Source organism: Protopterus annectens, chromosome 10.part0 (assembly GCF_019279795.1).
Source record: "Protopterus annectens isolate FY-2018-M chromosome 10.part0, PAN1.0, whole genome shotgun sequence".
In the NCBI taxonomy this organism is placed as follows: domain Eukaryota; kingdom Metazoa; phylum Chordata; order Ceratodontiformes; family Protopteridae; genus Protopterus; species Protopterus annectens.
The window spans coordinates 795,121,869-795,149,240 of NC_056744.1; the positions used below are offsets into that span (position 1 = coordinate 795,121,869).

The following is a 27,372-nucleotide window of genomic DNA, read 5'->3' on the forward strand; positions in this document are numbered from 1 at the left end:
CATAGTAACAAAACAGAGACTGATAGTATATGCAACATCTGTATACAAGAATCTTGTAGTAAATTTACACATTATCTTGTGCGTACAAATTAGAGCTGCACGGGCGAAATGACAGAGCTGTCAGAAGTAATCAAGCATTGCTGATTTGCTACTATTGGCCTTAGGGCTATAGTTTAGAACTTTTTGGTTGTCCTCTGCTGTTAAAGTGGTGGAGTGGACCATGGTTCTGCTGTTACAGGAAGGTAGGATTCTAGATCATATTCTGGGAAAGCTCATTTAGTTGCCAGTTAGTGTTTTAGACTACATACCTGTAATGTGTATGTTGACATACTATGATGTAACTAACTTGGCTGTTTCTAACAAATTTGGGGGTTTGAACTACTTTATGTCACACAAACATTTTTGTCAATAAGTTTTGGTTAAAATATTTTTTTTGTAAAGCACACAGAGGTTTCTATAGACATCATCGTATCATAACAGAAGTATTTTACTCTATGGGTTCTGGTTTCTGAATTTTAAGCACATATTAACTACCAATGATGAATGAGCAAATAAACCATTTAAGGAGCAAATGAAAAATCTTCCCAAGTGACTTTGTAAATAAACTCCGCTATACAGGCGTACATAAGTATAAAGTACACTGCAAAAGTCTGATTGTCTAAATATTAAGAGGACTTGGCTTAAAAGGAGCAATATTGGAGCAACTCAGATACTACACTTTGTCAGAGGGTGCAATGAAACTAAAATGTGAAGACATTCTAAAGCAGTCATTTTGCTGCTGAGTTGGAGCATTTAAAATAAAAACACAGTGCACCAAAAATTAATAGAATATATATTGATTTAAATCAACCATTCCTGTTGTGATCTCAGTACTACACATCTCTCAAAGAGAACAATCATACTGAGGTTAGTTGGCTTCAGATCTTGTTTTGTTTGCTGTGTCAAAGACAAATGTCCTGTAACATTGTTATTTAGTGATATTGCTATAACGATAAGCATGTGCATATATTTTTCAGGAGCCAAACTGTAAACTAAAATGGAAATACATTAATCTCTTTTTATTTATTTATTTATTTAAATGACACATAACACATTTAATTCCTTTGTTTTCTAATAACTAGAAGTATCCTTCTACAGAGTTATAAGGACAATGGAGCCTATTCTGGCAACCAGTTAGTGAAAGGTATTGAACCCTGCTCTGGATAGGGTGCCAGTCTATTGCAGAATGTACACAAGCACTATTTCATACACTCATGCATACCTATGGGCAATTTGAAGAATGCTAGTTTACGTGCCTTATGTATAATGAGATGTAGAGGGAAACTGGAACACCCACAGAAATCTTACATAGCTACAGTGAGGACAACTGCACAGAAAAATGCACCAAAGTCATATTTTCCAGTGGGTGACTATGATCTTAAGTTTAATTAAAATATTCTTAGGAGTACTCAATACACTACTGATAAATGAGAAAATTAGACATGTATGTAGGAAGAAGCTTGTTAGCAGACTTTAACTGTCTGTGCTATACTGCTAAGTAAAACTGGCACCCAATGTCTGTTGTTGATTGCAAACAGGATGTATATCAAGATTCTGTTGTCATTATTGGCAGACGTCAGAAAGGAACGAAGGACAGATTGAATGAATTTTGCTGCATCAAAACCACTGAAACAAACAAATAACAAAGGTACATTAGAATGACAACATATATAACACGTGCATTTATAAGAACCCACGCTGTCATCCAGCAAACAAGAAAAAATATCTCTTTCTAGCATACTGTGTTTTGTCCCAGCGTTGTTGGGCAAATAACTCATACAACCACTTACTATTATATTTCACTGGTAATCTTTAATGCATCCTTTTGGGTGGAAATACTAAAGTAATAGAGTGGTGCTAAAGCCCTCACCTAACATTAAATAGTGCATGAATTACAAACCGCCACTGAATTTTGACTGTAGGCTGATTTCTTTATTGATTTGCATTATGTTTAGGGTTACAGGAGGCAGTGTTTCAGTTCTTAATCCAACAATACTCATTGCAGTTATTAGAATTCCTACCGTAGATTAAAAGTAGATTATATGTAAGTATGAGAACAAAGTTTTTACATGCTATTTAGTTTTAGAAATATGATTTATGATGGCATTACGTCAATTCACCAAGACAAGTATAATATGTTTTTCACTTTCAAACATTTTCTGCATTTAATACTGTTCTGGATATGATAACTTGACAATCTATATTTACTCAGTACTTTCATTTTGTAGAATCTGGGCAACTGTCACAGACTATAAACAACTGTTTCTGGAGGAAAAGCTTGCTTCACGAATGTCCCCATGTCTGCAAATAGTATAAGCCCGCATTGTTATGCAGAAAAATAAAGTTCCGACAGTAATCTAGATGAACCAGGATCTGCAGGTGACTAAGGTGCTTGGGGGAGCCAGCCGGTGATGCTGTGAGGGTAGGAGTCAATGAGCAATGCTGGCATACCCATCCTTGGGGGGGGCAGCCTGATTGGCAGTACTGCTGACACCTGGAGTACAGTTTCAAACCATTTTGGGAGCAAAGCATGCCTGGGCACTCACATGTACCAAAATGTACTGCAGTCCCCACTTCAGTTAGGTTTAGGCCAGACTGCTGTGAGTAGAGAGGGTTTTGGCTAGCAGTCAAGGAAACACATCCAGTGACTGCTGCCTGGATGATAAACCCAAGGAAAAATGAGTGCTGTGTGTCACAGAACAGCATAAAAAATCTGACAGTAACAAGACAAAAGTATTAAAATACAACATAATGTTTAGTTTTTGGATGGTAACTGCGCATTTAAGTGTCAGAAGGCATGAGCTCAAAGGACAGTACTTTTCCACATGTTGACATGCAGTTATCATATAGCAAACAACACCCTGAAATACATAAACGTGTGTATAAATGGAATTATTTCTACAGTTTTGCACGTGCAAATTTTGATGGCAAGTTTCACATTAATATCTGAAGTAGCATTGGAAAATGAAAAGCTAATATTTGCAGACAGGAAATTAGTTCCCTGATAAATGAATTCAGTGTAGGTAATATATGGTAACACATTTTCTTTAGATTTGTTTACTTTATTCTATTTTTTTTGTATGTTTATTTGTTTGATTGCTTATTTGGAATGGTGATTAATTTAGTGATTAACAACTTTACACTGCTATAGAGCTGCATACCTGTATTTTGTGAATATATCTGTTGTTCTTAAATTAAACCTTCATGTACTATGCTTAAACTATGCATTTAATATGCACGTGAGTTTAATATCAGTAGGATATGTGGTAGAGAAATAAAAACCAAAACACAGACTAGGAACCAGTAAACTGAATCATTGCCTTAAAAAAATAAATCTTGTGTCATAAGTCACAAGTGTTTTTTTTTTACACTGAAAAAATATACTGTTTTAGCATTATAATTTGCTGAGTCACAGTGACATCTAGCAATACTACAATGCATTAAATACAAACAGTTTAAAAATAAAATGTAGTGTGGACTATTTCTTAAGTGACCATTTCAGCAATCAAACATTGTATAGAATTGTGCAATAAGAGTATATACTAATTTATGCTGCATATGAAAATACATAATAACCATTGTTTAGAATGGTATATTGATTATGCAATATTTGTGTTTTACTGAAAGTATTGCTTGTTATTAAGGTCACTTTGCATGTCAAATCTCTTGAACTATTTTTCTGCTCCCTCTTTCAAATACCAAACCAGCTGACCATCAACTGCATGGTGTTCTCTAACTACTCCCACTTCAGTTGTCCCCAGTATTAGCCCTTAGGGCTATGACTGCCATGGCCGTCTGTGGGCTGGGAAGTAAAAAGAGAAAAGTGGAGTGGAAAAAACAAGTAGTGTCAAATAGTATTATATGCCAGAAGATTCTTTTTTTATTCCCTAAATGGCACTATAGAAATATTTTAATGAAAATATATTTAGGTTTTATAATTCTTAACCTGTCTTTTTTAATGTGGTGACAGAATTCTGCTGGCTGCGCTCAGAGAACTTTAACTAGACCTGTCATGTGCTCGATGCTTCCACTATGGGTCATCAAACACCACAAGCCAACCAGTCTCAATAACAAAAAATCTAATGCCCGAAGCACAAATCATTGAATATATAAATTTCAGTGGGTTTTGCAGTGGGTAAGCCCCCTGCACCTCCTAAAGTGAGGGGTAAGCCTCCATTTTCCAAAGTTATATATACCAACTCTACTTTTGCACCAACTCGAAAAAGGGAGAAATCTCTCAAAAAAGGGCATCACTGCCATTACGTACTTAGAAATATCACCAGCAATGATTTCTTATGAAAAACAGCATTTGGTGATCTAATCCTTGACAACTTGAGCCTCAGGCAACTGACACTGTCAGACTCACACTTCATCCACCAGTAGGGTAACTTTACCTGCTAAAGTAACTGTATTTCACTTGTTTTCTTTGTTAAAACAAAAAAACACCCAAAAATATATGTGGAGGACTCAGATTCAGAGTTTTTAGCATAGTCAAAGTTTAATATTCGCTATTTGTCTAACAGACTTCTTCAGAAAAAAAAGAAGTCGATTAGCGAATATTAAACTTTGACTACACTCTTCTTCCGGCTTTTTCCAGTTAGGGGTCGCCACAGTGGATCACTGTCTGCTCATGATTGGCAGTGGAGTTTTACAGTGTCTAGTTGCCAGTCCAGCACCCAACCTTCCACAGAAGGCACACACATGCACACACTCACACCTAGGGCCAATTTAGTGTGTCCAATCCACCTACAGCATGTCTTTGGGATGAAACCAGAACACACCCACGCAACCACAGGGAGGACATGCAGACTCCGCACAGAAGGCACCCCAGCCGAGGATTGAACTGGAGAACCTCTTGCTGTGAGGCGGCAACGCTAACCGCTGCACCACCGTGGCAGCCTAAACTTTGACTACACTAAAAACTGTAAATCAGAGTCCTCCTTGTGCATTTTTGGGTGCTTTTTTGTTTTATGGTTTTTCAGTTGCCTGGTATTGCTGTGTTGTTTCAGTTGTGTTTTCTTTGTTACTGTAAAGCCTCATTGCTGTTTGACATCCTATTCCATGTTTCTCCACATTAAAAGAATGGAAAGCTACCCATGGAATATTTGCTTTGAAGGCACACAAGTTAAAATTCTTCAGAAGTTTTGCTGGTATGAATAATAACCTTTCTTGTGGCACAAGAGTTCAATTTTGTTTATTTGCTGTCAGGGAAGGCTGGGCAACTATCCCTGAGAAAAGCTATAGTATACTTCAGGAAATAAAACAAAACAAAACAAAAAAAAATGTATTCAAATCTTTGAGCATTGTTTAACTTTCTTAGTACTTTTGTACAAGAAAATGGTATGAGAATCTTAGATGCAATATTTAACTATTTCAATTATGTTTTGGTTTAGATATAACTTTAGTACCTACATGAATTGTTTTACTCAGAATAAAGGCAGAAAAAGGCAGAAGATATTATATAGCTCAACTTCTAATTGCAAGAAATCTGGACAAAGTCAAGAATATTGGGGTACAAAGATACAAAATCAGGGACAGATTTTACATGTTGCTCTTACAAACGTATACAGTTATTAGAATAACATTTTATGTCAGTATGCATTTTCTGAATGTTACTCTATTACAAATCCAACTTAGGTTTTGGTAACAGGAGGATTTTGTAACTTGTTTTGTCAGACCAGAATGGCTGTATATCAATTACAACATAAATACATGTTTAGGGTACAGGTTTTGATATAATATACTAATGATTGCTGATGCCTGCCAGAGAGCAAACACTGAAGAAAGTATATTTAATTTCATATCCTATTCCATAACCATGCATTAATGCTATTGTAGTATGGTTGGGATGTTTTGGATGTTATGTTTCTGTACAGCACTGGAATTTAACCTACAATGTAATTCAGTTTGTTCCTTAGTGAATGCCAGCTTATCAAACAGGATCAAGGCCATGAGCTGTTAATTAACTTCATAATGTAGTACTCCTTCATGGAGGCCAGGGTTTGATTTCTTCAGTCTAAATAGCCAGCTGCTTGCCCCTGAACAAAACAGTGCTCCTGGCACACCCATGAGAAGATTTCTTAGTGGCTATATTCATTTATCACATAAAATAACTGCAGTTTTATTTTATTTATGCAGATATATACTTCAGAATGACCAGCACAAAATTCAGAGTTTCTTTCAGAAGTCTAAGACCTGATCATGCAAGTCCCAACATTTCAAATAAACATGATTTAAACAAATAACACTCCATTCTGAAACTTACTGTTACAACTTTAAAACATTTTCTGAAGGATCAATGCACCCCATAATGTGGCTAGGTATATATATATATATATATATATATATATATGGTTTACTATCAATATGTCGAACGAGAAAATAATTTGTGTCCTACATATCGAAAGTAAACCTCGCAATTCAAAAACTAAAACGTCACAATGTCAAATCCGCTGATCAAATTCAGCCGATTCAACATTGTTTTTGAACACATCACGTGATGTCCGCATAGGAGCTCATGTAAAGTAAACTCCTATAACGAACATCCTGTTTTTGCAAGGGAGGGCAAGCCCCCCCTGCACCCCCCACACCCCCTGCTAACTATATATTGCAAGTCCGAGACCTCACTATAGTGAGGAAAGGGATGAATTTCCCTAAACGCACTGTACCATGATCACTGTACAATTCTTTGAATTTATATTAGCGAATGCATACTTCATTCGCTAATATAAACTTTCCAACATTGAGATGTTCACTCATATGAAAAGTCTGTACTTCAAAGTTTTCATAGGGGTACATCTCAACTAAAGATTGTAATAGTAAACCTAAATATATCTGCACCTCCAGTTTTCAGAAAGTTGGACATATGGTCTCAACCATATGAAGTTTGAGTTTCCAAAAACTTGATCATCTGACATGAACCCATAAATATATATATATATATATATATATATATATATATACATATATATATATATATATATATATATATATATATATATATATATATATATATATATATATATATATATACACATATAGACACACACACACACACACACACACATATATAAATATATATATATATATATATATATATATATATATATATATATATATATATTCCTACAGCCAGAACACACACCTCTTCTCCTTTTAACCTGTTCCCACTTCCTACATTAAATCTCTTCTTCTGAGGCGTAAACCCCGCTCTCCCTCCACAGATAATCTTCCTGTTACTTTCCTAAAACTAGCTGCTGAATCTATAGCCTATCCCGTATCCATACTAATCAACAGATACATTCAAGAGGCAACAGTCCCTCTCATCTGGAAATCCTTCTTCCCCATCCCCCTGCACAAAGGGGGAAGCTCTACCGACTCTTCCAAATATCGACCCATCAACATCCTATCCCCTCTATCTAAAATACTCAAAAAATGTATTCACTCTCCGCTTCTCAACTATCTACTCTAACAAAACCTCCTTACTCCCACTCAACATGGTTTTCTGCCAAGCCATAACACAGCTACTGCCCTCCTATCATTTACTCACACTATCACTGAGGCCTGTGATAATAACCAACTTATATCCTGTCTCTTCTTTGATCTCTCCAAAGTTTTTGACACTGTGTCTCACTCTTTACTGCTGTCCAAACTATCCAATTTCAATCTATCTCCTGCCTCCCTAACCTTGTTCTCTAGCTACCTCTCTGGTAGGCTACAATCTGTCAGATGGCTCTCATCCTGCTCTCCCTCCATTCCAGTCACATCAGGTGTTTCACAGGGTTCTATCTTGGGCCCCCTACTATTTAACATTTTTACTAATGAACTATACACATCCTGCACAAACAATTATCCCTAATCCAATACACTGACAACTCAACTCTCATCTCCATCTCTAGCAATATCTCTGAACTCCATGCCCAAACACAGGACACCTTTCTATTAATTGAAAAGTGGCTGTCTGACAATCTACTCATCCTAACCCCCCCACAAAAAAACTAACTCTTGCTTTTTCTCCCCCGTTCTCTCTCCCATCATAAGTCCACCTTTGTTATCACATCCTCCAATAACACCATCATACAACCTGAACCCCACAAAAAGCAAGTAGGAGCCATCATTGACAATGAACTCAAATTTAACTTACATATACTCCAATGTATTAAAAAAACTCACCAGAAACTAGGCTTGCTTTATTGTAACAGAAATTTTTTTACGTCCAATGTTAGACTCTGCCTGGCACAGGCACTCCCCTCCCTTCTATATGCTGCCCTAATCCTACCCAGCATCCAGTCTACAACCTTGTCCAAACTTCAACAAACATACCATAAAATAGCTAGATTTATCACTAAATCCCCTTACAATTTACACCATTACCTTGCACTCAACTCCCTCCAATGGCTTGAACTTCCCCAACAACTCCTTCTATCGCAATTTCAAATAATACACTCTATACTATTCAAACCATCTTCCTGCCAAGCTCTTTCCTCCCTGGTATCCCCCTAGTCTCCCGCTAGGACCCTCCGTACCTCAAACCAGCAACTCCTGGATATCTACCAACCAAAGAAAAATGTGGGCAAACTACTCTATAAATGCTTCATGGCCCAAGCTTGGAACAAACTTCCTATACACATATGCGCATGTCAGGACCCTACCTAACTCCTCCACACTGTTGTATTTCACTCCCATCATAAGTGTATTCACACTAGTTTAAACCTTCCTCACTGTTTAACCTAACTGGTACTTATTCTGGTAAATGCAATCTCTAAATACTGAAAGCTTAATTTTTACTGTTGATCTTGCTTATTTATCTGTAGTGCTTCTTGTATGTTATCATGTGTATGTTGCTCACTACGTTTTATTTTTGACCTGCTGTATTTGTAATTGTACTATCTTAGGGTGTGAAATTTTATTATACTGTAAACTGTTTTGTAGCTGGAGTTTTTCTCCTTGGGTCTTAACTGAAAATGGGCTACTCACCCAGCTGGACTAACCCGGTTAACAAACATGGGGAAAGGGCATATTTCCACCCCTGGGAATGTGCCCTTGCCCCATGGCATATTCCTAATCCTGGGAATTGAGTGATATCACATGCCTGTCGATAAGCTGCTTAGTCAATCATATGCCGTCGACTGAACAGCTGTTGACCACATACACACACACACACACACACACACACACACACACACACACACACACACACACACACACACACACACACACACACACATATCTATTTTATATATATGTTATACAATTATACATTTATATGAGTTTGCTGTACCTCTTGTAGGGGAAATACTCTGAGATAGTTTTGCATTTTCAGTTACTCTATTCTAAGTAAAAGAACAGTCCTCAGAATATCAAAAGCAACAAATCTAGGCAGTCATACATTTCAGTCATGCAGCAAAACCTGTCAATGTATTTTTGATAGGCTTACCAAAGATTAGCGCACTACCTTAGTTTGGAACCATGCCATCTGAAGGCAAGGATAAAATCTCTAGGTCTTTTAAATTAATTTACATTTTCAATTGAATGTACTGACAATGCCTAGGAGATTCATCTTAACTGAAACACCCCTGAATATGAATGAATCTGATGAACATGTGATACATTTTCAGCAAACTGCAGCAGCACACTAAAAGTTTCAGAGCTACCTGCTTTCATTGCTAAATGAACCGTCCTGCAACAGGCCGTTAGCATAGCTTTTGGGTTACAGCAGTGAAAGTGATTTCTGGCTCCTTACGCCATGATTTATAGACAGCAACATTATTTATAAATGACCTAGCAACATATTGAGGTTATACAGATTCTATAAGAAACGTATTTGAGCTACTGCTACAAAACATTCAGATTAAACAGAAATCGAAATTTACATGGCCTACTATTTAAAGATGATTGATGCCATCTGAAGTCAGAATCTATCTATTCTTCCCTCCTAAAAGACATGCAATTAAGATTTTTATCACTTGCCCATTAACAGAAAGCAGCAGCATAACGTACTGTGGTACTATCTGATTTTAATTTGAAGTATGATATACCATGGTGCTAATACACTGACTCATGTATCGATATGCATGCACAGGGCCCTCTAGTACTTTCTACTCATTCAGTGTTATAGATTTGGTCAGGTGTGAAAGACTTGTCGTGATCAGGCTTTTGGAGGGTGTTCTATGTGTATTTTATTTTATTTTGAAAAGTTGTAATCTATTTAAACAGTATACCATATAGTGAGGGAAATTCATGGCACCAGTTTCTTTTCATCATTAAGAAATTGTCAGGGCTACAGCAAAAATGAGTCTAAAAGCATAGATAAGCTTTAAGGCATGTAGTAATATTCATATCTCTATATGATATCTGATTGATTCAGTTTTAATAATTAACACAGTCATATAATAGGGATTAATGCATAGTCACACCCCATGCTTTACTCAAAGAGAAGTCCTTTGCTTATATGCCAATTTTTAATCTGATTTAATGTCAGTAAAGTGCTTTTCAGTACAGAAGCTTGAATGTTTCTAATTGTGCAATTATAAACATATTACTGTATTACTTTATCTATTTGTACCTGTTATACAATTATACCACAATTTGGGTCTATATTAGAATCTCGAAGGTTTAATGCTTCGAATCACTAAATATTGAACTTTAGTGATCGAAACATTAAACCATCAAAATTCTAGTAGACCCCGTAAAACAAAAAACAAAAAAAAAACAAGTAAAGGGTGTTTAGGCAGGTGGGCAAGCCTCCCTGCACCCCCCACGTGGGGGACAAGCTCCCCACACCCCCCGCTACTTAAATATACCAACAACGAGATTTCACTTTAACAGAGTATGGTGTGGAAAGGGAAGATTTCCCTTTCCTACACTGTAGCCCAATCTTGGAGTTGGTATATTTAAGTAGTGGGGGTGTGGGGGGTGCAGGGGGGCTTGCCCCCCTACCTACACTCATTATATTTTTTGGTCCTAAAAATATTTTTATAGGTGTTCGATCGATTAATAGTTCGATGCATACAGTTCAATGTTTATGCATTCAAACTATTAAACTTTCATGATTATAATATAGACCCCACAATTTATAGGATAAAAATACCTTACAAAAGTAATAGAAGGTCCTGGTATGAAGTAAGAAATAATATGTCCATGATTTCAAGAAAGATATACATCTTATCAGATCAAAAAACTTTGTGTGTTGAATATAAGACTTATAGACAGAAATTGTCGCTAAATTAAAAAGGATATGTTTGTTTTACATTATTTGTGTTTGTTTTTTTGTTTTTCTGCAGATGCATACTATAGTTCCCTGGACATGCTTCCTACTAGCTTGTTGTCCACTGTATGCTCATGGTTATGGAAATGGACAAGTTCAACCTGCATGCGTTACAATGACCCCACAGCATGGTGTTACAGAACAGACTGGACCATCACCCTACTCTATCACTGCTGATCAATCTACATATACTCCAGGGGCTAAGGTTAAAGGTAAAGCAATCATCTTAAAGTCAAGCTTTTGAGATATAATTTTATACCCTTGTTTACTATTTTGGAGAGTCGCAAGAGGTTTAGTATGTGTTGGCAATATCATCTTAAGGATAAGAAAGTCGGGTTAGACATACATTTACAGAGGAAAATAAACACACATGAAGTCAATCAATCTGGTTAAAAATGGAAGAGGGGAACAACCCTCGCTTCCTCTTTTATTATAAAGCACATGGTCATGTGACCTCTCTTGACCTCTCCACACCAACGACGTCAGTGTAAGAGCACACATATGATCATTCACTCTCTTTTATTATTATCAGCCAACACCCCCACTTGCTCTTACGCTGTATACAAATACATTTTAAGAACATATTTTGGATAACTTTTCCTTCACATTCCAAATATGTAATACATGAACTTTTCAGTCTTCGACTTTGTAGCAAGTTTAGTAAAGACATCTGCAGCCATGTCCATTGTCGGGCATTATTCAATGCTTATTTTGTCATCATTAAGTGCTGACCTGACAAAAATGATAATGTCAACATGTTTACATCTCTGTCGGCTTACTGGATTCTTCGACAAAGCGATTGCTCCTTGATTGTCCTCAGATATTGTTACTGGCACATACTTGCACTCTCCATCCATTCCACTCAACAACTGCACAAGGTACAAACTCTCCTGTGTTGTCGCTGCTAATGCCATGTACTCTGCCTCACATGTAGATAAAGCCACCGTTTGTTGCTTCTTTGATTTGTATGAAATAATAGGCCCATCTCTATTGAGGCTAAAGCAATAACCTGTTGTACTACGTCTATCGTTTTGATCTGTTGCCCAATCTGCTTCACTGTATGCTATAAGCTGAAGTTTCCCTTCACTTTTCTTGTAACACAGCTCTCTGTCCAATGTACCTTTTAAGTATCTTAACACATGTTTGGCTAGTGTTAAATGAGATTCACTCGGTTGTGACAAATATTGTGAAAGTTTACTTACAATCCAGCTAAGATCAGGCCTCGTGCTTGTTATAACATATATCAAACTACCAACAAGCTCACGATATTTTTTTGGATCTGTAGATTCACTGTCACATTCAAAGTTTGTTTTTTGTTCGGAAGGGGGTACTTCTTATTTTACAATTAGACATACCAAATTTCTCAAGAATTTTTGTAATGTACCTCTTTTGGTTCATCTTTGCTTCACCTCTATTCTGGGTAAAGTCAATGCCTAGAAAATGTCTTAGCTTTCCCAGATCTTTCATTTTAAATTTAGCTTTGAGCATTTCCTTTACATCGTTTAGTGATTCATTGTCACTAGCTGCTATAATGAGATCGTCAACCGATATAATTCGGACTGTTTTCTCATTTTCAGCTTGTCTAGTGTATACACAATGGTCTGCAAACTATTCTCACAAAGATAATCGTGCAACATTTTGTTCCAGTTACACCCTGATTGTTTCAATCCGTACAATGACTTATTCAGTTTACAAATCATCATTATTTGATTTCTTTTCAAAACTTTCAGGTTGCTCCATATATACCTCACCGTCAATAGGAGCATGTAAATAGGGCATTTGTACATTCATCTGGAGCAATTCTAAATCGTACTGAGCTGCCATCTGCATTAGACTTCATACAGATGTCATACTTGCATTTAAATGTTTCTTTAAAATCTATACCAGCGACTTGACTGTAGCCTTTAGCGACATATCTAGCTTTGTAAGTATCAGTATTATCTGCATTGTCTTTTACAGTGAAAACCCACCTACCCCCCACTGCATTTTTATCTTCCATCAGTGTGGTGAGTGTAAATGTGTTGTTTTCCTTTAAAGACTTAAGTTCCTCCTTCATAGCTTTGACCCACTTTCTGAGTTAGATGAAGTCATGGCTTCATTAAAGCTCTGCAGTGTGTTGCATATTAATCAGTAACAATAGTTAACATTAACTGTCACATAATCGTCGTTTTCAACTTTACACTCATAATCCTTCAAGTATGCAGGTGGTTTTCTCTCTCTTTTAGAGTAGTGTGTATCCTGCCTTGCCTCTTCTTGCCTTATTTTTGTGTCTTGACTGTCAGCTTTTGATTCTCACTTAACATGCACACTTCTTGTGGTATTAAGATCTTCATCCATCACTTCTGGGTCTGTCTGAATCTGGCATTCAGCTACATTCTTAGTAACGAACTTGACTAACCTGTGTCTAAGGACCCTTCCTGTGTCAGGATAATAGACCAGATATGATGGGCTGTTTTTATCGTATCCGACAAAAATCCCCTTATCACATCTTGGGTCTAACTTCTTTTTATCTTGTCTGTATGCATAACACACTGATCCAAATTCTCTCATCCTTGAAAGATCAGATTTCTTCCCTGTTAGTATGAAGAATGGGGTCTGTCCCACACGCCTGTTATAACATCTGTTGCGAATAAATGCAGCAGTCATTATTGCATATGTCCACAACTCTTTAGGTAAATCACTCTCTATCAACATACACCTTGCCATTTAACACAGTGTTCTCCAGTTTCTCTCTACTGTCCCATTCTGATGGGGTGAGTAAAGTGCAGATGTTTCGTGTCTTAAAACATTTTTACTCAATAGTGACTGAAAGTCTTTCGACATGAACTCAGTGCCATTATCTGATCTAATACACTTTACCTTCCCATAAGGGGCTGAATCTGCAATAAACATTTCAGTCGCCTTGACTGTATCCCTCTTGGCTTTCAGAAAGTAGACAAATATTACACCTGAGTAGTCATCAGTAAATGCTAAAGTGTACTTAAAGCTGTCTTTTGCTACTGGCTCAATTGGGCCTGCCAAATCAGTATGGACTAGTTCAAACACAACTTTTGTTCTTGCATCTGGTTCTCTGTTTCTGCTCTGTACAAATTTCCCTTGCGTACAGGTTTCACAATCTAGGTTAGGTCTCTCAACTTTACCTTTAATTTTCATTCCTTTTACCACTTTTTCTAATTTTGACACATCTTCGAAATTACAGTGACCAAGCATTTTATGCCATGCTTGAATGTCATAACAGCTCTGAGATGCATCGCAATGTATCTCACTATCGTTTTCTTCATCATATATGTCTAAATATTAGAGTCTGCCACACTCAATTATGTCAAACCTGGTGCCATTTTTGTATGTGTCTAAATAATAGAGTCTATCACACTCAATTATGTCAAACCTGGTGCCATTTTTATAGATGAGTTGGTCCTGACCTTGCTTAAAGTTGATCGAGTCCCCTTTGGACGTTGCTGCCTTAACAGAAAAAATGCTTTCTGGATACGTCGGGATATACAGCGCCCGAGTCATCATCACCTTTACTTTGTGCCCCTCTGTGTGTAGCAGCCATACCTCAGCATTACCTCTCTTCTGTGCAGCCCCGCAGGTTCTTGTTCTGTCAGCTAATTCCAGTTGGAAAGTTGCATCAAAGTATTTAAACTTTTTCAGGTTGTTAATTATGTGTGAAGTGGCGTCAGTGTCCACCATTAATCCCTTCTGTTTTAATTCACGAATGTGATGCTCATTTATTCTGAAGACAAATGTGTGATCATCCACGTCAGTTGCTTGTTTCACATTGTCTTTCTTTTTTCTTCTACAGTTACTGTCCCTGTGGCTAGAGTTTTTACACAAACTACACCACTGTCTCTGGCCTTTATATTCTCTCCGGCATTCTTGTGCCTTGTGTCCCTTTTGGCCACAGCCATAGCATATAATCTCTGCTTTTACTCTTTCCCCAAGGCAACTTGCTTTTATCACATTATCATTACTTACATTGGCATTAAATTTCTCGGTATGTTCATAGCTTCTTAAACTTGTTTTGAACTCACCAAAGCTCAACTTATCATTGTCTTGCGTGATGTGTACTGCAAATGGTTTAAAAGTTTCAGGCAACCCTTTCAGAATCATTGCAATTAGTAATCCATCACTGAACTTCTCCCCAGCATTTCTAAGTGCTGTAATGGCCATCTCAGCCCTAATAATATAGTCTGTGACACTTTCACTGATGGCCTTCTGGAGGCTTGTTAATTCGGTGTATAGGCTAATTACCCTTGGCTTCCCTTTCCTGGCATAATGGTCTCTCAGGATCTGAAGCGCTTCTCTACCATCATCTGCAGCTTCTCTCATGATGAAGGACAAACTTTTGTCTTCTAAGAACTGTATTAGTTCTGCATAGGCCTCCTCATTCTTCTCAGCATCGTCGTCACCTTCCTCCTCATTCTCGTCATCATCTGTATCTTGCTGCACATTTTGCAAAATCGCGTATTTCAGCCTTAGCAAATGCAGGTGTCCCAGAAACTTTGTCTCCCACAACTCGTAATTCTTCTCATCTCCGTCGAAACATAGTCTATGCCATCGGATTCCTACTTCCCTCCTGGGCCCATAACCTATTGGCCGTATCATCTTAAGGGTAAGAAAGTCGGGTTAGACATACATTTACAGAGGAAAATAAACACACGTGAAGGCAATCAATCTGGTTAAAAATGAAAGAAGGGAACAACCCTCGCTTCCTCTTTTATTATAAAGCACATGGTCATTTGACCTCTCTTGACCTCTCCACACTAACGACATCAGTGTAAGAGCACACGTACGATCATTCACTCTCTTTTATTATTATCAGCCAATACTATGGTTTGCATTTTAAGTTCATCAGATATATAAATGTGATATTAAATTACATGTAAACAGAAATTACACACTCAGAACTCACATAAAGGTGCTGCATAATATTTTACTGACAATAATACTCTTTCTGTTTAAATCTTGCTTGTCAGGTTCATAGTGTCATAGGTAAGTACTACAGTACCTACCCTTGTAGGGCATTCTATGACTAACAAATGTCTCTTTTTGTGCTCAAACTAACCTATCCCATTTCTTTAGAGAATGGCATTACCCATCCGATGGTGAATAATTATATATTATCCCTGATGAGGATAACTGGCACTGTTCCATGTGATGGTTGTTCCATCTGTCAATATGTAGTAAGCTCTTTTCCCTATATTAATGGCTTCAAGTTTACAGCTAGGCATGAATACAGTTGTAACACGGAAGGGTTAATGTATGTGCTGAGATCTGGATGTAAGAAGTTTTATATAGGGGAAACCTATAGGAGTTTTAGGGTCTGGTTGCAGGAACATATTAGGGACATAAAAAATAAAAAATTAGGGAGTCCCCTTGGGAGTCATTTTTTGATAGCACACAACTCTAACCCTGATTCTCTTAGGGGCTGTGTTTTGGAAAAATTGCAAGTTGGCTTAGGTGAATGTGTGTCTTTAAAAAACAAACTCTTAAAAAAAAGAAACCCTGCTGATTTTAAAGTATGGTACTTTGGAGCCTCAGGGACTCAACAAAGAATGTAATTGGAAGTATGTGATTTGAATTGTATGCTTAATTGATTAATTGTTTTGTGCAATATGCTGTATATAAGCAAACAGTATTTTGTAGTGTTTTTGTTCTTGGAAGGCTGTGCAAGCCGAGGAGCTAAGTGTTTCATTAAATTCGCTTACTTCTTGGATCGGTGGTCTTGGTGGTATTTTATTTATTTGGTTATAGTCTGGTATAAAAGAATGTCTTCCTAGTTTACAGCCCACTGCTATCTTCTTCATTAAATGACCAGTGAAATGTAGCCACATTACCTATTGCCAATTAATGGAAATATAGTCTTTGTTTTTGTTTGTCTTATTGCTTTATTCCATAACAAGTTGTTTAATACTCTTATAAAATGCTTTTACAGTAATGCATTCAAATGTATTACAGTTGTAAACAAAATGTCAAGTATGATAACGGCACTTCACTGTGTACGTTTGAATGAATGCATATTCGTTCTCCGATAATATTGTATTGTCCTTTGGCTTCAGGACATCACTGTTATCACATGACACTGCCATATCTTATGTATGTTGTTGCTCAGCTATCATCATTCCTTTCAGATGACACTATTGATGTATACTGTTTCTTTATTTGATGTCAGTAAACAATCACAGAAGATCATGTTGTGAGGGTCATGTTACTAAATCCCCTGCCCCAAGCTGTGGAAGGGTATTGTGTTTGGAGCTTTTCTTCATTTATTTACTTTTAGTAACTCTTTTTACTGAAGTAAATACTAGCACATACATGTAGCTATTGAATCTACCTAATAATTTTAACATGCTGCTTACTTTTATTTATTTATAATTTTATTTTGCTTTTGTTTACCGAGTTTGTACAACTAGAAAAGGCCTGGAATGAAAAGCTCTAACATATTGCAAACATTTTTAAATACACATTCAATGATATACATTAAATAATATACATTAACAATTATAGGTTGATAGATTCATAGGTATGTACTAGGCTAATGACCACTAGGGCTTTTTTAAGCCTAATTATACATCCCAAATCTCTGACAAGTTCTGTTACCTTTGAAAAGTGTAAGCAGGGGCTTGGGAGATGAAGCATTTACAAGCAGGACCTTGGGAGAGAACCATTTGCAGCCTGCCTGTGTCTATTAGAGACATAATTGCCAAACCATGGGTGACTGTCCTGTTCCCCATCCAGTTACCGAGTTACATTTCAAATGAGTTAGATAGGAACTCTGTTTCATAAGGATGAGTAGTCTGTTCCAAAGAAGGGATAGTCTCTAGGATACATACCTATCCCTCCAGCAGGTTCTATTTGTATCAAAATCAAGATTTAAGTCTTTAGAATGGGTAATTCTGGTACTGTTTGTTTTGCAGATATGTAAGAGGTCCATCAGAATGGGGTCCAACAATGTCTTGTATGCCAGACATTGATCTCCCCTCAACAACCTGTAGGAGATAGAATATATGGATAGGGCTTTGAGGTGGTCTGCAAAGGACATGTTACTAATGTCCTGTATTGTTTTAGTGAAGAAACTCTGTGGATGTTCCAATTGTTGGCTGTGCCTAGTTAGGTACATAGCAAAGGGGTCAATGCACTCAGTGATAGGTCTAATGACTGCTAAATATGGTGGAACAATGACTTCCTTGGACCTGTATGCCATGCCATTGTTTATAAGTTGCACAACAGAGAATGATTTCTGCACTTCTGTAGACACATGATGGTCAAAGGATAGATTACTGTCTACATGTGTCCCTAAGTCCCTCACTACTGGGTCAGTTCCTAGGGTTGTGTTGTCAATATGATAGGTATCTGGGGTGTTTGACTTCCTGAAGGATGCTATTATGCATTTCTAGGCATTTAGTTTTAGTCAATGGCTCTGAAACTATTTTTTTTTGTCTGTCAGCCCTTCGTGGAGAATATTAGTGTTGGTGGGAGATTCTATGATTACTCCTAATTTTGCAATCATCTGCAGATTTGGTTATTCAGAGGCCCTTAACACTGGCCTTGACTTCAGAGAAGTAAATGCCAAAAAGGAGAGGTCTTGGGACAAATTTCTGAGGGACTCTGCTTATGACTGACCTCTTTGTAGAGTCAGCCTTTGCAAGTTCTAACTTCCTGGGTCCTGTTTGTGAACCAGCTGGCTACCTACCAGGTGACATAAGGATTTATACCTGAGCTGTTTGGCCCTCATCCATTGCTTTGGTGACCTTTACAAAGAAGTCCACCAGGTTGAATAGGTATGATCTGCCCTTGATAAAACCAAACTGGGTTGAGTCCAGTGTCTGGAGGTTTCTTATGTCATTATTGATTATTTCCATGAAAAGTCTTTCCATGGCTTTGCATATGACACTAGTGAGGCTTATAGATTTGTAGTTTCCAGGGTCAGTAGATGGCCCACCTTTGTGCAGAAGGATGACTGTTGCTGTTCTCTATTCATGACACACAAAGCCTTTTTGGAGGCTATGGTTAAACAGAGATTCCACATGGCCTGATGGGTCATGTTTCATGTTATTTAGAAGACATCCTGGGATATTGTGAGTGCCCTTTGATGCAGTGTTCTTGGCCTTAGAGAAAGCCTTCAAGACCTGTTCCCTAGTGATAGTAGGGGTGTTTAAATTTAATGGTATTTCCTGAAGGGGGGTTGAGTGGGGAAGGAGGGGTAAAGTTAGAAGTAAGTTTGCTGTATCTTCTGGCTCACTACTGGTGGCATCATTAACAATGAGCTCTGCATACAACTGTGTATTGTCTTTGAGGTTGTGGAATGCCTTCCAATTGCTCTTGGCCTGGGAGGCCAAATTTACCTCAAATTTGGCTTTGGTAGACTTTATTTGTCCTTTGAAATATTTGTTTAGTTTGATGAGTGTGCTTTTATCCTACTGAGTGCTACACCTCCTAATTTTTACTATGATTTCTTCTTTCTATAATAAAGCCTATTGATGTTGTGATCCTATCAAGGTGGCTTGTTTTTATGAGTTAGTTCTGTACTTATTCATAGTAGGTATGCATACATTTGCTAATTGGATTACATTCATATGAAAAATGTGGCAATTATTACATTATAAACGATACTTATACTTTAACAGACATTAAACATTGAACATTTGAAGAGACGTGTGATTAGTGCTTATAAATTCAAAGAAATTAAGGTAAGAGAAGCAACTAGGTATGGGAGAAAATGCTAATATTGTAGTTAATAAGTGGGTATAAATTAGATTGAGACAATTGTATATATAAGGCTATCATAAGGTTTATATCAGAAGTATAGAGGTGAGGAGTTAGTGTCACAAAACAATGTATATAACTGGGAGAGTCTAGTAAAACTGTTCAGGTATTGGTAAATACTGGTCATGTGACACAGGATTCTGCATGAAGAGAAATGGTTTGATGACGTGACAAGATGAAGATAACAGTGGCATTTATCCTGGAAATGAACAGGATCTGATCAATTGATCTGGCAGGTAAAATATTAGTTGTGATTTAAATGAGTTTGCATTCTGAAATGATTTCAGTGGTGGCGGGATGTGGTTCCATAGGTTAGCTATACTATGTGAATATAGACTGTCATCTGCAGTATTAGATGATTTGGTTATAGTGATATGTGATTTTTCTCGAGTGTAAAATTCTATCAGGGAGTAGTAGGGTATTAAATTGTTAAGGGCTGCTCAATTTTTCTGGCTTATAGCGACATATGTGTATTGTAGTTAGCTAAGAAAGATCTAGGTGATCCAATAGTTCTAACCAAGCAGTGATGTGTTCTATTATTATAGTTTACTGAAAATTTGGCCATTTTATTATAAGACTGGGGCAGCATAGGGGCAAGTTGTCAGAAAGTAGAGTTTATATATCTTCTGGCTGTCTCAGTGAGGTAAGTCTTTACTCTGTCTAATGCACCTAATTATAGATTTTTTTTAACCATTTGTGATACATGGTGGTCAAATTTCAACTGGTAATCTATGATGACACCCAGTACATCTGTGTGATTTACTTGGGTTCTGGTGTGTAGCTCGCAAGACATTTCCCTGCGAGCTACATCGCCAATACCAAATGGCTGCAGCAGCAATTTGCCGTAGAGCAATATGGCTGAATAGCATAGCCGCTGCTGCTGTAACCTATGCGCAGAAATATTTCTGCTGGTGGTGATCCTTACGGACAGCTACCCAGCTGTATTCTAGCAGGGACGGCCGTACTAGATGTGTACTGCATTCTGTATTGTCATGTAAGTAATGCATGTATTGTATTAATTATTTATTTTATGACGTGTGACAATAAAATAAATAAATAATACAATACATGCTATTCAGCCGTATTGCTCTACGGCAAATTGTTGCTGCAGCCATTTGATATCGGCGATGTAGCTCGCAGGGAAATGTCTTGCAAGCTACACGCCAGAACCTGATTTACTTGTTCTATCATGGTTTTGTTGACAGATAAAGATAGTGAATAGTGTTTTTTTGGTAGAGATGTGTTTTGGGGTCAGAGCAATAATTTAGTTTATTTAGGATTTATAAGTAGCTGTGAATTATTTAACCATATTTCAATTGATAAGGATTGTTGTATAAGGTGTTAGAGTTTAGCGAAAGATTTGGCAGAGAAGATTACAGCCTAGTCGTCAGTATATTGAACTAGGGTAGCCTTTTTGTGACAGTGTAGAGGTCACTGATGAATATGTTGAAGAGTATAAGGCCTAGTATAGATCATTGTGGAACACCAATACTTAATGTCAAGAAGGTAGGGAAATCATTTTCCATTTCACTTCTTGTGCTCTGTTTGCGAAGCAGCTATGCAACCTAAGAATGAGAGTTTATGTAACAGTTTCTGATGGGATACAGTATAAACAGCTTTTGATAAGTCTTGGAAGATGGTGGAGACTACTAGGCTTCTGGTGTTTCTGTTAGTGCTGACACTATTAACAAAATTCAGCAAAGCAGTAGTGGTGCTGTGATGAGGATGGAAAATGTCTTGGGATACAGACAGAAGCTGGTTATCTATAGCTACCTCACCTTATTCTATACTACCAGCTCTCTATAGCCCAGAAAGCCCTGCACCACCCTGTCAACACTCCTATGCTCTCCACCCTTATCCAGCCCTATAACAACCTAAAAAACCTTCGCTTCGCAAAATTCTAATTCAAACCTCTCAATCAAGAAATGCTGCAGGAGAATCTATGTTCTCCAACTCAATTGGTAAAAAATGGAACCTACTTCCTCCCAACCTAACATCCCAAACCTCCATCTCTATATTTAAAACTAAACTAAAACACTACCTAACCAACCACTGGCTTTGCTCTTGTGACTACCCCAGCTGATGATCATAACTCCCATCTCCTATACACATATCTTTTTCCTATTTTACTCTTTTAACAATACCTGTACTACTAAGACATGCCCTCTTTATCTTGTACCTTTTCCCTGATCGACTTGACATTACCTCTTTAATAACCAACTTCTACTATATTACTCTATCCATTCTGTTACTCTATCTACAACACTTCTATCTTATACAAATGTCCTAAGTTCTGTGTTTGCTTGTATATCCATTACACTGTGTACTTTTTCTCCATGCCTATTCCTAAATATTCTGTAACAGACTATCAGTTATGGGTGAATATGTGTTTGTATTTGACAATTTACTGTTAATTATCATGTAGTAGATAGTAGAGCTTTTCCTTGCCTATTCCTAAATATTCTGTATCATACTGTCAGTCATGTGTGAATATAGTGGAGCCCTCGGGCCTCCACTGAAAATGGACATGTATCCAGCTGGACCAGCCCGGTTAACAAATGTAAAATAAATAAAAATAAAATATAGTTCAGACACTGAATATAATTACATTTTTCTAATATTTTTCATATGGGAGATAAAATGACAACTGGCCAATAGTTTGAAAGATCTGTATTGATTTCAGCCTTCTGCAGTGGAATAAAGAATGATTTTTTCCATAGCAGCGGGACTTTATTTTCAGATATGGATCGATTTATCAGAATTGAAACTGAATATACAATACCCTCAGTTACTATTATAAGATATTAAAATAGTAGCTTTTCTTTCTCCCCCATTCCCATCAACATCATTACTAAATTTCTCCTTAAACTGAAACTTGGCTCCTGTGTCCTTGATGACTTACCTCCTGCATTCCTTCAAATATCAGCTAGATCCATTGCCTATCCCATCAGCATACTCCTCAGCAGATCTCTCCAAGAGTCTTATGTTCCTACTATATGGAAAAAAGCACACATACTTTCACTCCATAAAGGTGGTAACAATACAGACATCTCTAATTTCTGACCCATTGCAATCCTCTCCCCGCTCTCCAAAATTCTGGCGAAATGCATTCACTATCAATTTCTAAACTATCTACTTTTAAACCAACTCCTCTCCCCAACCCAACATGGGTTTCGGCCTTCCCACAGCACCATCACTGCCCTTATTTCCTTTATGGATGCAGTCAATCAAGCTAGAAATTATGGCAAATTTGTATTCTCTCTCTTTCTTGACCTTTCAAAAGCCTTTGAAACTATCTCCCACCTTTTACTCCTCAGTAAGCTCTCAACCTTTGGCCTCTTCCCCCCTACACTAAACTGGTCTTCTAACTATCTAAAAGACAGACAGCAATCCACAAAATGGCTGAACTCCTTCTATCCATTCCTTACCTCTTTTCGAAGGTGTTCCCGAAGGCTCCATCTTAGGGCCCCTTCTATTCAGTATATTTATAAATGACTTCCATACCAACTTTAAATATGGAGCTGTTGTACAATATGCAGACGACTCAACCATTATCTGCACTGCTAAGTCAATAACCGAACTCTTGCAGATAACCCAGAATGCCTTTCCCACCACCTGAATGGCTATTAATCATCTAGCTCTAAACCCAAACAAAACTAGATTGCTGCTATTTACTCCTAAGAAAAACATCCCAACCAACAAGTCAGATTTCACCCTTCTCTCCCAAACTAACACTATGATAGAGGTTGTTTCCCACACTAAATTACTAGGAGTTATCCTTGATGAAAACCTGACATTTGACCTTCACATCCATAATAATATAAAAAAAAAATAAACTATAAGCTAGGCACCCTCTACCGACAAAATTGCTACCTTAGCTGGTTGACTAAGCGCTCTCTTGACTTAAGCTTTCTTTTACCTTCTCTCCTGTATGCTGCTCCTCTCCTTAACAATATCCATTCCACCCTAAAAAACAAACTTGATTCATGCTACAACAAAGTAGCCAAGTTTGCAACTAATGCAATACACTCCTCTCGTCACTGTAGAGACTTAAAATCACTTAACTGGCTTGAACTTTGACATCATCTAGCCTATTTACAGCTTATCACAGCTCACAAAATCATTCACAAGCCCTCAGACTGCCCAGCCCTATCTTCCATCTTAACACACTACAGCCCTTACAGGCCTCTTATATCTGAAAATCAACTTCTCCTGCAAGTATACAAACCCAAACACACAGCTGGCAACATGCCCTATTCCTTCTCTATTGCCAAGCTTTGGAACTCCCTCCCAATCAGCCATCACAACCTCAAATAACATCTATTCCTTCAAAAAATCTTTGAAGCTACACCTCTCTACCCTATGGCAATGCTCATGTCTTAACTCTTCCCCACCCACAACCTGACTGTCTGCACTTAAGTCTGCTGTCACATTAATCTGTATCTGTCACCTTCTACTTTGATTCCTTTAGCTTTAGTCTCTATTAGTTCCAGTCTCCATCTTTTCCTTCTGTCTGTCTACACCCTATATGCACTCTGTTGCCTACACCCTCTAAACACTTTAGGAATTCTGGTAATTTATTGCTTTTTTTCAGCCTGGAACCTGTAGTGAATAATAACACAATTATGTAGTACTTTGTAACCTTAACTGCAAAGATCTGTATATACTATACATTTGCACATTTTGCAAATATTGTTTATGACTGGCTGATATGCAAATACCACTCCTCATCTTTCTGTTGATTTCTACTGTATGTACTTTATGTACTCCTAATGTACTATGGTTACATTTTATGTACTGTCCTAATGTGGAGTTCACCACATAAATCTGAAAATATTGTTTGTTGCACATTTTTCAACTATTGTATATTGCTGTCTGTTGTAAAAATATTGCTCATCTTCTCACTGATTGTACTTTAATGTAATTAGTGTACTTTTTTTTTTTTACTGTGGTTATATTTTATACTGTGTACTATAGTGGAGCTTTTCTACTGGGGCCACCACTGAAAAGGGGTTCTCCCGGCCCAGTGGACCTTCCCGGTAAACAAATGGAAATAAATAAATATTTGCAAGGTGGATTGTCAGGGGCAGTTGTTGTAGGGTTTATTTTTTTTTTTAGGTATTTTTGATGATATTTGCAAGAACTGATTGGAAGGAGACATGTTGAAGGTTATGTTGAGTAGAGACTTCAAGAGCTTGATTATTCACCCACTTAGATAATGACTGTACTGTCTCTATGAAGTGGATATTGAATTGGCTGGCTATGGTATGGTTTTGTTTTGGTGTGTTTGGTGTTGGCAGTGTAGCTTGTCCTGGATTTAACAGTTTGTTGATTAAGGTCCAGAACAGTTTTGAATTATTAGTTTGTATGTTTTGATTGGTTGAGTAGTAGGTTTCTTGTCTACTGTATGGTGATAAGCTCTTACGTTAGGTTTCTCATTTGTCTATATGATAGTAAAGCAGGGGTTATTTTATTTTTTGTTCAGACTTTCCATGCTTTGTCACTTTGTTTCATGAGTTGTTTAGTTGCTAAGGATAGCCAGGATCATTGGAATCATTTTAGTGCAGTTTATCTTACACAATGGTTTATTCTTTCTGAAGGGTTACAATTTGAAACAAAATTTTAAATATATGCATATGCATTCATGATTCCCTTGCACAAGCTGTTTTAAAGATATTGCAGTAACTTAATTTGCATGAAAAAACAAATACATATCCATTCATAATTTTTTCATTCTCTGAAAACTTGGTTAATCTGATTCAATGATTCAGGGGAGCTATAACTTATCTCAGTACTTACTGGGTGCAAGGCAAAATAAATAATTTTGAACAAAGATGTCAGCCCATTGCATGATACACAAATCAATCTTATACAACATACACACAACCACAGGTAAGTTGGAAGAATTCCAATTCTATTATATCTTTCAGATGTGGGATGAAATTGAAGATTCTTTAAAAAAGAAATTTGAATATAGTTAAAGCATGTCGAATATATAAAATTATGAAAATATTAACTTAGAAGATGTGGCAGAAATATTGGGTGTCATACCATTTGTATCTAATTCTTTAATATTTTAATCAGTTACTGAAGCTTTAAAATGTTCTAGCTACTGAGCTTTAAAAATATCAGCCAGTTTCCCTTTAACATTTTGCATTTCCTTGTAACGTCTTCATCTTCTTTCTCACTTCCTCTCATTGATGGCTGGGGCATCACTTGTGTCTATGTTTTAGTATGACTGGGTGTACAAGGAAGCTAGAAGATGAGACATAATATTGTGTCAAAGAAGAATTACAAAACATCAGGAAATATATGTCCTTATTATTCAATATCATATTACAAAAATGTGTTACATCATTGGAGTTACATGCATTATTAATCTTCCCAAGCTTCATACACGATTGTCATTTTTTCATTTTTTTTGTGCCATCTGATAAACTGATTGATTTTACTAAAATTTCATCTGCAAATAATAATTAATATTCCTTCAGTCATCTTTGTTTTACCTTCTTCTCATGGCTTCTCATCAAAGAAATGCTATGTAAAATACACAACACAAGGCCATATCAAAAGCTACTTAACCACTCCTGCAAAACTCTTGTTCTGACCACCGTACATCTTCAACCAAAATACAGAAAATATGCTTATAGTAAAGGAAATGGACTCAGTTTTTAAACAGTTTGATGGACATAACAATCTATCTATCTTTGAGTGTGTCATCAAATGTCAAATGCTCGTAAGAGTGAAGTAAGAAAGAATGTTTAATAAACAACAGAAGATCATTGTACTGGGATAAGCTATTGCAATCTGAGAAATATTTGCTGCCTAGGCTCAATTAAACTCATTAATTGTTGTGGAGTCATCCTAGCTTGGGGCTACTCTATGCTATTATTTGTAGCTTTCAAACACTATCTAATACCATTTTTGGGTAGTTTTATTTTTTGGAACAACAGAGTGCCCCAAGACCATCAAAGATGGCAAAGAAGAAGATATCATAATCAATTGTGAACATACCCCTCATTTATGCACATAGTGTTTCTTAGGTATTGTGGATATTCAAAGGCATTAGTAAGCTACAACCTCAGTCCAGTGACCATAAATAAGACACATCACAACCCATCCTTTCCTGACAGAGACTGAACACTGCTTATTTTCCTTTAATTTCTCACTGAATGAGGAAGAGCTGCACATGTAATACTTAAACATCCCATTCATTTTCTGACTGTACTTCCAAATACTAGAAACTAATCCTAAGCATTTTTTTTGCTCTCTTTGCCCCATCTCTCTATCAATCATCA

The 27,372-nt window shown here is 37.0% G+C and overlaps 1 protein-coding gene across 1 annotated transcript in view; it reads left to right on the forward strand.

Moving 5' to 3' along the window:
* Window positions 1-27,372, forward strand: part of LOC122814206 (putative ferric-chelate reductase 1) — a 183,975-nt gene that overhangs the window by 563 nt on the left and 156,040 nt on the right. Inside the window, exon 2 of the mRNA XM_044086810.1 lies at window positions 11,322-11,517. Coding sequence (XP_043942745.1) covers window positions 11,322-11,517 — 196 coding nt within the window. The remainder of the gene's footprint in view (window positions 1-11,321; window positions 11,518-27,372) is intronic.